Source organism: Vanessa tameamea, chromosome 16 (genome assembly GCF_037043105.1).
Source record: "Vanessa tameamea isolate UH-Manoa-2023 chromosome 16, ilVanTame1 primary haplotype, whole genome shotgun sequence".
In the NCBI taxonomy this organism is placed as follows: Eukaryota; Metazoa; Arthropoda; class Insecta; order Lepidoptera; family Nymphalidae; genus Vanessa; species Vanessa tameamea.
This window is the reverse complement of record NC_087324.1, coordinates 7,246,995-7,261,512: the sequence shown is the minus strand read 5'-3', so window position 1 is coordinate 7,261,512 and position 14,518 is coordinate 7,246,995. Positions and strand designations below refer to the sequence as shown.

At 28.8% G+C, this 14,518-nt stretch overlaps 2 protein-coding genes across 2 annotated transcripts; one reads left to right on the top strand and one right to left on the bottom strand.

The window, feature by feature from the left end:
• Positions 1-18: 18 nt before the first annotated feature.
• Positions 19-7,537, bottom strand: Scny (scrawny). The gene is made up of 11 exons (XM_026643348.2): positions 7,047-7,537; positions 6,485-6,712; positions 5,909-6,062; positions 5,506-5,680; positions 4,949-5,062; positions 4,681-4,845; positions 3,594-4,594; positions 3,307-3,517; positions 3,064-3,204; positions 2,556-2,665; positions 19-2,395 (listed from the first exon to the last, which is right to left on the bottom strand). The coding sequence occupies exons 1-11, from the start codon at positions 7,315-7,317 to the stop codon at positions 2,359-2,361; spliced, it is 2,607 nt and encodes an 868-aa protein (XP_026499133.2). The 5' UTR covers positions 7,318-7,537; the 3' UTR covers positions 19-2,358.
• Positions 7,538-7,921: 384 nt separating this feature from the next.
• LOC113403014 (ubiquitin-conjugating enzyme E2 variant 2) lies at positions 7,922-9,364 on the top strand. The gene is made up of 4 exons (XM_026643429.2): positions 7,922-8,177; positions 8,290-8,432; positions 8,745-8,870; positions 9,035-9,364. The coding sequence occupies exons 1-4, from the start codon at positions 8,153-8,155 to the stop codon at positions 9,173-9,175; spliced, it is 435 nt and encodes a 144-aa protein (XP_026499214.1). The 5' UTR covers positions 7,922-8,152; the 3' UTR covers positions 9,176-9,364.
• The last annotated feature ends 5,154 nt before the right edge of the window (positions 9,365-14,518 follow it).

Genomic DNA, 14,518 nt, shown 5'->3' with positions numbered 1-14,518 from the left:
TATAAATAAAACAAAATATTACAGCAGGATTTCTTTTGTAGCAAAAAATCCGTTGCAGAAAATTATTTTCATAACCACTTATAAATGTCAAATTACAATATTACACAATGGATGTCCACTCATCTATTATGGACAAACTTTGTATTAACAAAATTAACATTAGCTAAGGTAACAAACTAAGACCTACGTAAGTTAAGTTTAATCCTAAATAAGTTCTTAAAACAGTATCGAGTACGAAGATCGACAACATAAGTTTTAAAAAATAAAAAAATAAATGCTAAATAATTAAATAAACATAACAGTTATCACGATTTGTGTTTCTGAAAGATAACAAGTAATATTGACTCGAACTAATACTTCAGCGAAAATTAGCTCCATCTGCTACACCTCACCTATTTTTACCATAATTTAATTTGATTAAGGGAATTTTGTTAAATATGTAACAAAAAGAAGCTCATTCCATATACAAAAAATTTGTAAGCGTACATAGAGATATTAAAATTTCTTGAAAGATCTCTTTTGTATTTTTTTATAATGTCCTGTTTTGCTACAATTTCAATTATTAACGAACGAATTTTTCGGTACAAGTAGTTTAAGGTGCACTTTATATCTTGATAGCTGACAAAGAATATTTTGAGTTGAAAAATTAATATTTTTAACATTTAAGTGACCTAACAAAATTTACTTTTATTATTAAAACCCACGTTATATTCCGATATACTTATTATTGGACTGTTGATCTGTTACTTTGCTACTACTAAATTTATTTTTTCAATTAATTTCATTTAATAAACATTAAAGTTTCATCGAAGTCCACAAGTTACGTAGATTTATTTTACAAAAATATAAGCCCATGTTGATATTTACATAATATTTCGAACTTACTATATTTACAAAAAAGATTAATTGCGAAAGAATTACACTATATTTAAAAGTAGTATGTAGTAAATAAAAATTGAATTCATAACTACGCGCTATGGACATCGTGTTATATAATATTTCTATCTATTAGATAATATCTTTCGAAGTAGATAATCTACTACAATCGCAACTTTAATCATAAAAGTTAAGACTACTTGAATTTTTGTCTGTTTAAACATTTTTTTACTAAAATAAATGAATACGAACACAAGTCAATATGAATATTAAACATTTTAAATTCAGTTACCATTTTTAATCAATATTTAATTTAACTCCAATTGCAATGTCTTTTTAATGTGTAGCAAGTCATCATCGTAATTGCTCTTCAAAAGTCCTTATTTAGTTTTGCCATTAAACGGCTCATTCCAAGTGTCAGTAATAGTATAGTGTAGTTTTAGACTTGTTTTTCAATTTAAAATTGTTTCTCTAATTAGTTATATTTTTTTACTTAAATGCAAAAAGCAGAATTATTACATTATTTCGCGATCATTAAAAAAAGTTATTTTCTATACGTAAGATAATCTTACACACAGACATGTCCAATCATTCATCATCATTTTAAATAAATATTTACTTTATGAAATAAATTCTATCGATTGCTAACTAAAATAGTTATAAGTTTATTTATATTTATATTTTAAAGTAGTCTTAGTTATGCTTAAAAATAAAGAAGCCATTATTATATCTAATTAAAAATTTAACTATATATGTACATTACACAAAGTTACATTTTGTATGTTACTAAAATTTATTATACATGTACAAAAAACACATTGTTCAAATATAAGAATATCTGCTTCATTTTTCATTACTAATATTAATATGTTATCATATATAACACTTAAAGTGAAACCAACAATATTCTTATTTTGAATTGACTCATAAACACTACCTCATATCAATTTCATTTTGACTAACTGTTACACTGATTATTATGTAAGATTAAAAAATGAATGAAAAATTTTATATAAGAATGAAAAAATAATGGGTTAATTAGTGCTATGCACTATTATTATATATAATAACAATTAACTGCTTAGCCATCGTTTTTATTTCTTGAGTGAATATTCTTAGAACTTTTCCCAAAAAAATAAAAAAAAAAGTCAAGGACCTTTACATTTAAGTTAGCAATCGATAATGATCGTGAATACTTGTACATCACATTAAGTATTATATTTGCAGTCTATACTTAAAATAGGTCAATTTATAAGATATTACACAGCAATTGAATAATAAATTTAAATGTTGATAAATACAACCACAACATTTTCGCTTTGTTGCATTTGGCTATAACAATTTTCGGACTTTATGGCGGTAGTGAATAAATACGTCACTATTGTAATTATCTTATCTATAATTCACTTATATAATATTTTATTTAACTATTTAAGTCCATTCATCTATACACACCAAAATAGTGGCAATGACCGGCCAGGGTCAATGGTGCCTCGGATAGTGATGCCCATTGCTGTACCTATAAACAGACATTTATGACTTAATGAATTTTTATTACATGCAACTTTGATTTTCCACGACATGCCTTCGCAACATTGCATGATGCCGCAACGGTCCTCATCAAGACGTCAGGACGTGTGTATTTGTATTAGCTCATAGATAATATAAAGGGATCTTACCTGTTGAATCGCTTATACTTGTTGCTTTGTTGTTTGTTGAAATTATGTCCGGGACGCCGTTCACTTCGGTATTTAAAATTATTGCCCCAGTGTAGTTTGTTTTGTTTGTCCTAAATATTAGAGTATAATATATTAATACTTTTAAAACTAAACATACTAATTACAATTTTTTTAACTTTTGAAAAAAGTGCTCATTTAACTTGTGTATTCTTAATGGACCACCAAATTAAAAGGAATAGCGAGAAATTCCACAACTCTCGGATGAAACATCATATATGTATTTAAAAATATTTTTTTAATCATCTATTTTGTAATAAAAACTGTTTTTTTGTATGTTTCATAAATAAGAATTAAATTTTAAGGAGTAATGTTCAACAGCAAAATAGGTATTGTGCTCTTTAACGGACATTTTATTGATGATTAATTTTCATCACATCTCATCATAAGAATAGATGCAATCGATATTTATGTTATTTAATCCTATATATATGTATAGATATCAATTTACCTGGAAAGGATTATATGCATTCCTATTGTTATTAAAACGGTTGTAATGGTGAAACTTCTTTATTTTCTTGGTGCGACCACGATCCATTTCGTCAGTCGCTTCGTGAACGCGTTTACGATCATCCCGTCTCTCTTCGAAAACCTGGGGATATAAACTTTCATATATAACAGCACGAAACGAGTTACAATGACTCTGCCTCTACTTGGTGAGTATAGGCTCTAATAACACATTAGAATATGTGACCTGTCGCGACATGGCGCTGTGCGTGCCGTTCCACGAGGAGACGGGCGCGCCGTAGCCGCGCAGCGACGAGCTCTGCAGGTGGCGCGCCGTGTCCAGCGCGGCGACGGGCGCGGGCGCGGGCGCGGGCGCGGGCGGCGCGGGCTCGCTGCGGTCGCTCAGGGGGGACATGCTGCTCAAGCTCGTGTGAGGACTTTCCTCCTTTTCCTTGGCCCTTAGTAAAAAACTAATGAGTATCATCATTTCCAACAGATATCAAATTTAAAATTGAATATAAATTTTAGACTTACTTTTTAATAGTATCGCCGTTGAGGCTGGGGCTTAACAGAGGGCCACTTTTTTCTTTCGATACCGTCCATGCGTGATGCATTGCTTTGGTGGTGACTATGAGACCCTGCGGTGATTCACATCTACTTGGCTTTGTTTTACGAATCTGCTCTTTTGGTTCTTCTTTCTTAATTTTATCATCAATAACTCTGTCACAGCGCTCATCACTACTAGACTCTGAATCATATGGTACCAACTTAGAGGAAGAGTTCCCATTTCTTTGAACAGGACTCAAGGTGTTGCTTTTATTCATTTGTTCTTCTAATTTTTCTAGGGGCGATTTTAACGGTTTGACTAACTTACTCATTGATGACGATTTTTCGAGAGGCTTAATTGCTATGTTAATGCTAGATCTAATGTCTGAATCACTCTTTGAAATTTTAGGTTTGTTATGGCATTCTTCGCTTTGCTTTTTTATAATAAAACTAATCTTTTTGTCTTCTTCAGGTTTGTGAGATGAATTCTCAATACCATTTAATATTTTTGGTCCTACTGTGACCTTTTCAACTTCACCATTTTGCTTTACCACCCATGGTTCACTAATAGTATTACTTGACTCAAGTGACTTACTTAAGGTTGAATTTAATATAATAGGTTTAACTTCAGATTTAGGTGCTTCAGTGCTAGTACTGCTGTTGAGAACAATAGATTTTTTTTCATCATTTCTATAGAATGTTAATTTTAATGGACTTTTCTCTCTGTTAAGGATATTATCAGAAAGCTGTGGTCCATACACAACATTTGAGGTAGAGGCACTGGGAAGAGTTGAATCTTCTATCGAATTATCTTTTTCAAAGAACATTATATAAGCATTGGTGCCCAAAACAGCTGACAGAGGTAATGGCCGCACACAGCTATCATCAAACTGATAATAGTTGCTGTTTGGAGCTTGACCTATTGCAGTATAGTGTCCACAATTTTGTGTTGGGCCCAAATGAGTCACCAAACTTACTAATTTATAAGACTGAAAAGAGGAATACCATTATAATTATTTACAAGCCCAAAATGAAATTGAAATATTGTGAATGTTTAAACATTTATGATACTCACTAGCTGTTGTGGATTATTCTTATTGTACATATATTTGTTCAGGTTAATTTTTTTTCTGAATTGAACATGTTTCGAAAGCTTTCCACCAGCCAGAGAAAATCTCTTTAATGCAATACATATCACCATTGGTGCTCGTTCTATAAAAAACTGTTTAGTTGCGGATACCTGCAGATAAATAAAAAGTTTTATTATTAATATTAATAATTAACGAACTATTTTAATAACCAAGTGAAGTTCAAACTACTTGATTTATTTTCCCATATTTTACCTTTTTGTTACAAGCTTCACATTTATAACCAAGATCTTCTAATCTTTCTCTTGAAAAAAATGAATCTAAGGCTTCATCTAAAGTTGAGTGTTTTCTGATATCTAATAAAAGATCCTGAAACAATGTTGATAACAGGCACACTTATCAATAATAAGTTAAAAAACTGCAACACTTAATAGAAAGACTTTTAAAAATAACAATGATTTTTAATTTAAATATATATATACATATATTGGAATTCGATTAGAGACTAATTTCAATCACAACTGCTAATCTTTAGGATAAGCCAACTACACTGGCAATATTATTGTACATTCTAATTTCTCACTCTTCCAATAAGAAAGCAAATAGTCTGCAAAACATGTCCAGAGTGATCAGATGTAAGACCATGCAAATGTAATTTGTCAACCTCCTAATTATGAACTCCCCTCAAGAAACTAAAGGCTCATGAATGTGACTTAGACTATACAGGTGTGAACAATATGTATCCCATGGTGACTTTGTTTTTCGACAGTTATTACAGTGTGAGATATAAACAGATTGATATTTGAAATTACCTCAAAGTGCTGATATGTAGTAGATAAATGGTGACAGGCAAGACATCGGACTGTGGATCTTAAATAACCTCCTAAAATCTGGTTCAAAGGAGTTGTTTCTTTGCTGTACTGATCTAGTTTATCTGAATTTATAAAACGGGCAAGATAAGATTTTTCCATTGCTTCAACAAGGTACCTGAAAATTTAAAAACCTGCTAAACAGTGCAATGTCCTTATCTATATAATTGCAGTGACTTCAAAAAATTATCTATTTGTTGCTAAGTCCCAATTAAAATTGCTACTAAATTAAACAGAAGAAAAAATAAATATATGGATAAATCATAACTAATTAAAAATCCTCAATACTCTAGCTCTCTTATTATTTAATATAATTTATTAATGCTTAAAAATGTCACACTTTTACCTTAGGAACTCATGTGCATCTTCTTGTCGCCCCAGAGTTAAATGTCTGCAAATAAGGCGTAACTTGGAGTAAACTTGCCAAGGCTTTATTGGCACCCCACCACTCTTCTGAGTTGCCAATAAGGTGGCACGCATTCCACAAATAACACATGCTTCTGAAAATCAGAGAACATAAATATACTATTACATTTACAAAATAATGAAATCAATATACTTATCTAATTAGTTCCTAGTTATTATAGTTACTATTTACTTCAATTTTATTTTAAACTTGCAGTTAATTAAAGAATGTTTCCCTTGGCAACCCTAATTGATTACAATAAAAAAAATATCATTTGGCTCTAATATTTATACAATATATATTATATCAGTATAGATTGTACATTTTTATCAACAATAACTAATACTTCAAGTTATTGTTTTATTTCTTGTTTTGTTAGTAACATTGTACTTTTCTTTTAGTATTTCTTATTTTATTAAACATAATATAAAGTAGATATTATAAAGCACTATAATTCATCAGTTGATATTAAAACATTCTTGAATGATTAATATTACTTAAGTCTTGATTTCTTACCTTGTTGATTACATTTTTCTGCATGAGCTGATTCTGAAGCAAGCCAGTTAGCAAATGCAGGAACGTGAAAAAGAGCTTGTAATGTAGAATTAAGATAACAAGTGTTTCCTACATTCTGTATTCCAGATCCAGCAGCCCATGCAGTCTGCCAGCCTAATTGTACCTTCTCAACGGGAAAGAATACCCTCTTAGGTTTAGGTAAGCCCTCTTCAATATTTTTAGTGTTTTCTGAAAACCATTTTTATTTAAAATTAACTATTTTTTGGGTAGCTTAAATTTACTATAAATTTTTCTTAAATACTTATTGTAATGATTTTCTTTAATTTTTAATAAAAGGATTCACCAGGTTTTAGTTTTACTATTTTTTCTAACATGGTGAATCAAAAATCGAATAAAAACATTATACAAGCTCATCATATAAACGAGTTAGTTTTTAAAGTAAGAAAGATGTTTTACACGGAAGTAAATATTGACATCGTGAAAAGATAACCTCTTGATCACTTTGTCAAAAAAAGACTATAAAATCTGTAAATTAAACATATTAAACGAAATAATTACTTACCTATACATTGATTGCCTGAATTTACTTCTTTTTTAAGCAGTTTTGTGTCGAGTACAGGTTTTTTGGGTCTAATAACCACGTACTTAGATTTTAAACCATCGAGTACATTGCTCTGATAATCACCAGATTCTTCGAATTCAATCTTAGACAATAAAACGCTTTTAGCTGATGAATATAGTCTACTATCTAACAATGATGAACTTTGAGATTCTTCAGGCGTTAGTGATAAACGCAATGCGCTTGATACTGGGTCACAAATTGAAGCGGGCATTTTACCTCCAAAATTGCACTATCACGTCACAATATTTATCAAATTAAAAAATAACACATGATATTTTTCACAAACATGTACACATATTACATGAAAATGAAAAAAAATGTTTGATTTTTTTTAAAAGCATGTGTATATCTCAAAATAATGAGTTCACAGCACGGAAAAGAGAAAACGCACACAATCCAACCATACGCGGTGATGAACCATAAACAATATAGTTTTTAGCGAATTGTCTATGAACAAGATGTTAAGAACAGGAAGGGACCGAAAAAGTAGTGTTATGCTCTCACTATTGATTAACAAGTTACTTATAAAATTAGACAGGCTGAAATCCATGGTGACATATCATTATCTTAATTGAATGCTCTTTAAATTTTTAAGATTAAAATTAAGCACTATCAATAATGTAATTATACACTTTTATTATGTATAAAGAATTTTGGAGTTATATATATATATAATATATAATAATTTTCAACTAAAAAAAATAATTAAGCAAATTTGATCACACAGTATAAAAATAATTATAAGTTTTTATTGCATAAATCGAATGTGTATATGTAAATAACATGTAATGTGAATAATCAAAAACTAGAAACTGGAAATTGGTCCAGGTGACATTTGTCAAAGTCAGCATAAAAATTGCTAACCTGCTCTTTGAGCAGTTTGAGTGGAGGTTTTTTTATAGAATAAATGAAAATATATTGCATCGCTAGAAATACATATAAATAATTCAAAGATCTCATGAAATATATTTACATTTCAAGTGTATATTTAAGATCGGCATAAGTTAATTTTTGGGTAGGTAGTGAGCACCGGTGAAATTGTGATCATGGCGAACCCGTCATCAGGCGTTGGTAAGATCTTTATTTTACATAAATGACGATATTTTTATTGTAAATAACATCTTTTATTTTAAATTTTGGTTTATTTAATTTTTTAAGCGTACATTTGCTTTTGTAATTGCAGTGGTTCCTAGAAATTTTCGACTTCTAGAAGAACTTGAGCAAGGTCAGAAGGGAGTGGGCGACGGCACAATTTCTTGGGGTCTCGAAAGCGATGATGATATGACCCTGACTCACTGGACTGGCATGATAATTGGTCCTCCAAGGGTAATGTCTTTTGTCTATATGCATTTAAATTATATTTTACTTCTGTTTATGTGTGGTTAAGAAGAGTACATACTGACTTATTCACGTAAAACTCAAGATTCGTTGTTATCATTTTTCACATATAGTGCATTATAGTGCTGAGGCAATAATTGTCATAAGTAAATTAGATTATGTTCAGAACATATTATTGATCTTTTTGTTAGGCATCTGTAAAAGTGCCTAGTTTAATATCATAATACCCTATCATCATATAAAAGATAAAAATTTATGTTAAATAGCAATTATTTAATTTTTATTTTAATGTTGTTCTAGACTCCTTATGAAAATAGGATGTATTCTCTTAAAATTGAATGTGGAACTCGATACCCAGATGAACCTCCTACTGCTCGATTCATTTCTAGAATCAACATGAACTGTGTCAACAGCCAGACTGGTCTTGTAAGTACAACATTTTTCTTCTCAAAGTTTCTAATTTTTTATCTATATCCTTGTTATATATTTATTTAATTACTTCACTAATAACTTATTTATATAGGTACTTTTCAATAACTATAAATCACATCAACAATATATATAAATATTTAACATAATTGTTTATTTAGGTGGATAACAGGCAAGTTCCAATTCTCGCAAGATGGCAACGTGACTATACTATCAAGACAGTTCTTCAAGAACTGAGACGTCTTATGACTCTTAAAGAAAATATGAAGCTTTCTCAGCCCCCAGAGGGAAGCACTTTTTAGTTATTCACATAATAAACATGTTTTAATAACCCAATCTGCTCCTACTTTGCTAAATTTTAGGATATTATATTACATTCATTTTTATAAGTCCAATAATATTATAGTTATTAATATGTGGCATAGTTTTCAGTAATGTTAAATATGCTAGTATGTGTAATATTTGTCTTCATGCATTTATTGTAATTTTTTTTATTTTAAATAATTCATAAAGCAACTTGTTTGCTTCTAAGTCTATTGTACTTGCAGTGGGTTGGGTGGAAAGTTTCTTGTATTCACTTAAAAATAGCTTTTAATTACCCATATAGAGGGTAATACCTGTTTATTTAACTCTACCTAAATTATTGTGGCCTTTTTAAAAGTCAAACTTGCTTTCTATGATTAAGACTAGATTTACTGATATCAAGATTTTTGGTAAATGATTTTAATGACTGTAGTTATGAACAAAGGAATATTCTAAATGAAAATCTTTTGTTTATAAATAGAGCCATAAATCTATAATAATTAATACACATACACTTTATTCAAGTTATGTTTATCAAAGTATAATCTCACAATATGAATATTTTTTTTTTCTTAGTTAACATGAAGTGTAAAATATTTTAGGAAATTTCTTAGAGGCATAAGATGAAGTACTACTGTTTCACTATATAAGGCTTTTCATTATATGGATGTTCCACATAACTACCACAATAAGTAATAGAGTCAAATCATTATCCATATAGCTTGGCAAATTATCAATATAATTGCGTGATTTCGTTGTTACAAACCAGAAGGCTAAGTCAAATTGATTCATAGCATTAATATTTTTACCAATGTATAACTAGCAAAGGTAAATAAAATCAAATGATACTGTAATTGCATCTATTTTTTTTCAATGTTTTAAGACCTGATTATGAGGAGTAGTCCTTTTAAAATATTAATATAAAAACATTGGCAGATTTCACATTTATTAAGACAAGACAATATTATTATTGATAACACATTTGAATCATTTAAATGATAAATCATTGCTACAGTTAAAACAACATAGAATAAATATGATTCAAAATACCGCAAATAATTATTAACATTTTATTTACAAGATATATTAATGATTTAAAAAAAATAAAGCATACAAGTCATCTAATGATCATAATTATATTATTTATGCACATGTAGATTTTAGTATTTAATTCACTACTATATTTATGGACATTTCAAACAAGCATATTTTTGCCAAATATACATAAATGGCCACCAGGTACACATTTATTAATACATGAGTTTTACAATTAATGCTAACACTAAAGATTTACAATTATTTAGATTTATAAAATTATACCTATCTATATTAAAATAAGAGGTTTTCCAATATCTGATATATTATTTAGTACTTTTATGTAGCCTTTCATTCTTAGTATACTTCTAACTGGATCAAAAATAATAAGTCAACCTAAGTTAATATTTATCACAGCTGACTGCTAAAATATTAAGTAATGCATATATTACTAATATAGGAGAGACCTGATATAAATTAAAATACATAGTTATTTTAACATTTATTACTTAATATGGCTTACATCACAAGTTTTAATAACTGTACATAGTAAGAAAATATACAAAAATATGAAATGAGATGCATTTAAATTATTAACAAAAGATTATTTTATAGGATGGAAGAGATAAGTATACAAACATTTTGTTGTATTGATTTTGCTAATATAATAGTCAGGACTTTCAGAGGGGTTTACCCTCTTGTATTTACTGTGAACATATTCACTTTTAAAGGCAAATACCAAGACGATAGGCAAAATCACCCCAAGAGATGCCGCATAGAAGACGACAAATGCCGATGTCACCACCACATATCGATTCGTTTACACGTTTGTTATATCAATAACTCATTGTTGGAAGTCATCTCCTCGGTGCCGACCAAACTTTAGAGCCCTCGTGACAAAATCTGTTTCGAGTTTTAATGCTTTAGCAAAAATATTATATTGTTATACAATATATTTTGGTAAAAGGTACTGCTTATGCAGGTAAAGGTTTAGAAAATCACCCAGGACCTCACGCTATGAAAAAAGGTGGGATAACATTGCACTGGTAATAAACAATTGTCATTCGTAATTAAATTTGTCATTTTTTTTATAAGAGCCCAGTTTTATTTTATTATGAGAGATTATTTTTTTGCTCTTAAATCAAATAAAATACCTTTGTTTGCGGTAACTTAAAATAATTTTTTTTATGGCACTGTAGGGAAAAACATACGCGTATCTAAGTTGTACAGGATTATTGGTAATTCAACATATTCACGTTAGGGGGTGATAGGGGTGACTATTTGCGATAATTATAACTTAGGAAAATAATGCGAACTTGCGTACGCAATAGGGGACTTCGCCACTTCTAGCAAGAACTTAGGCTAAATTACAAAATGTCTTAATTATTGTTTTAATATTGATAAATAACCGTATTTAATTGTTTTTATAAATCAGAAGAAAAAAGTGAGGTTTAAATTAATACTTTTTTTTAAATAAATTTTTGACTTATTTTGAAAAAAAACTAAAAAAATTTTTAACTAAAAAATGTTAACTTTTGGGTTATAATTATCGCAAATAGTCACCCCTATCACCTAACGGGAATACGTCGAATTACCAATAGGCCTGTATATTAAACGTTACGCATTTGATGTATATATTTTATACCTATTTTTTTAACTATATATTTTTTGAAGCAGTGTTATTATTTTATATATAAATATATATTTAAAGCCCCGTCTCTTTAAGAATCAAGAATATTAGAAAGCAATCACACTATTAAGACTGTTATTAATAAATATCATTATAACATCAAATCAATAGTCGATTCTAAACAAAAAAGTTACACTCAGATTAATCCTTATATCACCCTTTAATTTAACTTTGTTTCAATAAGTTTTATTTATCATTAAAATGTGAACATTATTATTTTATTCATACATTATAAAAAGTTACTGTAAAGTTAAAAAAAAAATAACATCAGTATCGAATTTTAAGATTATTGTCCCATCATTCCAAGTTCATGATCAGATGTGACCTTCGAATACCCAATGGAATTGTACTTGTTTTTCCCCGCGCAACCCGTAATCTCCGCTAACTTCGTTAACTTCCAAACAATACAAAATGTTTGCCGTATCTATTGGGGTGACCAAAATTAACTACTAAAATAATTATTTAATATACAAATATGAACTTTTGAGTCATTTTCAATGATTGAACATAACGGACGCTATGCTTGCTACATTTTCCATCCTATAATTTTGTTTATATTCGTAGGTACGTATTCTATTATGGCGGAGGGCAAAGAGTATTAAACTTGGAAGCTCTGATTAAAGGTCCGAGCTCGTTTAATATCGAAATCGAAGTTTATATTCTTAAAATCAGATTATAAATCTGTCTATGTAATCTATAATCTAAGATAACGAAGCTTTTACTGTACAAAATATAATCTAAACTTTTGTTTAATTTAGCTATGTGAAAAATATATTTAAAAAAAAAACAATATTGAACCTTTGAAATAAAATCGTGCTTGTTGACATAATATATAAGAAATATATAATATAAATATGTTATATAATAATGGAAATAATCATATTCATTAATCCAAAATGGTTATGCTAGTGATAGTTCAAGAGTAATTAAATTACATAGAACAATTTCACTAACTTCTTTTTATTAAAATTGCTGCTTTTTTAAAATCCCATTAAAAAAATCTATATTTGATAGATGATAAATTTTAATAATAAATTCTATGAAAAGTAAATGATATTTTAATCGGTGCAGTCAGGTATAAATTCTTAATAACCAGAAAATGAATGAACTGCATCAGGAGGATGCTATTATTCAGGAAGGATTAAAAAGCTACATTTAACGACACTACCATTTTGACTAACCGACCATGTCATGGTGTGACATTGTCTGTCATTTATATGATATGAATACATTGGACGCATAAAATGAGAAATACTATCTCTGGTTTCTATACAGCTTTGAAATTTTACATTACAAAAACAGTACGAAAAAACAATGATTTTAAAATTTGGGACCCTAAGCGAATACATGGAAAAAAACATAATTCTATAACACCCATCCAAAGTTTGCCAAATGTTTAACTCCTGCACCCTCCACTGCAGCGTCTGCAGCCCAGCGCGGTATACTAAATGGAACGGATCCGCGGTATACTAAATGTGCAGTTCCAGGTGAATATTTCATTTAATAATGCTGTTCTCTAGGACAAGAACATCACCTTCCAAAATAAATAATCGTTAAAGTTCATACAATTATTTATTATAGTGATATCGAATCTAAATTTTTTTATTTGGAAGCTAGGATAACCGTGAAATTCCTAATTAGTTATTCAAAATAATAAAACTGAGTAGAAAAATAGTGACGAATTTCAAGGATAGGGCTCTAGTGTATCACCTCATCTTCTTATTATACCTATAGTATAATAATATACATAATTATTAATATTAATTATGAGTTTTGAATACTCCTATTAAGCAAAATTCCCAATGCTTTAAATTATATTATGGAAATTTACACGTCAGGGACGGAAATACAAAATATATATAATATATATATTTTAAATGAAATCATGTACTTAGTCGTCGGACGACACGTTAAATAAGTTCTGAGTGAAACTGATTATTCTTTTAAGTCATCACCTGTTCAATTTTATTTAGAACTAAAACCCAATATTTTAGGATTATTTTGTAACTAATTTTTCTTTATAATAGGAGCACCTAGTAGTACAAAAAAATTGTGTATAAAAACAGCGGTTGATTCTCATACATATTGGCACATTTATAAAACTGTATAACAATTTTCAATCTTTGGTATAAGACTTTACCATTGTTAGATTTGCACAAATATTTTAATTCCAAAGAAGTTTGAAATATACACAACACAAAGTTTTAAAATCAACTTAATATAAGAGAAGAAAATTGAAGATAAACTATTTATTTACAACAATTTAAATAGGTATGTACATATATATTTTAATACACAACATTAAACTTTTATAACAATACGTTTATGTATTTATTACACAAATTATAATATATATAAAAATAAGAGTTACATAAATATAAGGCTAATGAGTTTAAAGTGATAACCACTATGAAGTTTACATGCCTATAAAGTTATGTAATGCTCTATTTAATATAATGCGATTACAATATAACCATATAAGTTCATTTCAGAAAATCATAAATTCATTCATTCATTTTAAACATTCATATAATATTCACTGATGAGTTTTGCTTTATATTGTAATTGCAAATAATGTATTATAATTCTATTCTAGACAACATTATTCGGCGCTGAT

Bases quoted from the DNA above. Each gene is read 5' to 3' on its own strand.
- Scny (XM_026643348.2), bottom strand. From the start codon at position 7,317: ATGCCCGCTTCAATTTGTGACCCAGTATCAAGCGCATTGCGTTTATCA. The intron at 6,713-7,046 runs GTAAGTAATTAT...AATGGTTTTCAG, and splicing joins TTCAGGCAATCAATGTATAG to AAAACACTAAAAATATTGAA. The intron at 6,063-6,484 runs GTAAGAAATCAA...TCTGATTTTCAG, and splicing joins AGAAAAATGTAATCAACAAG to AAGCATGTGTTATTTGTGGA.
- LOC113403014 (XM_026643429.2), top strand. From the start codon at position 8,153: ATGGCGAACCCGTCATCAGGCGTTG. The intron at 8,178-8,289 runs GTAAGATCTTTA...TTGTAATTGCAG, and splicing joins GAACCCGTCATCAGGCGTTG to TGGTTCCTAGAAATTTTCGA. The intron at 8,871-9,034 runs GTAAGTACAACA...TTGTTTATTTAG, and splicing joins TCAACAGCCAGACTGGTCTT to GTGGATAACAGGCAAGTTCC.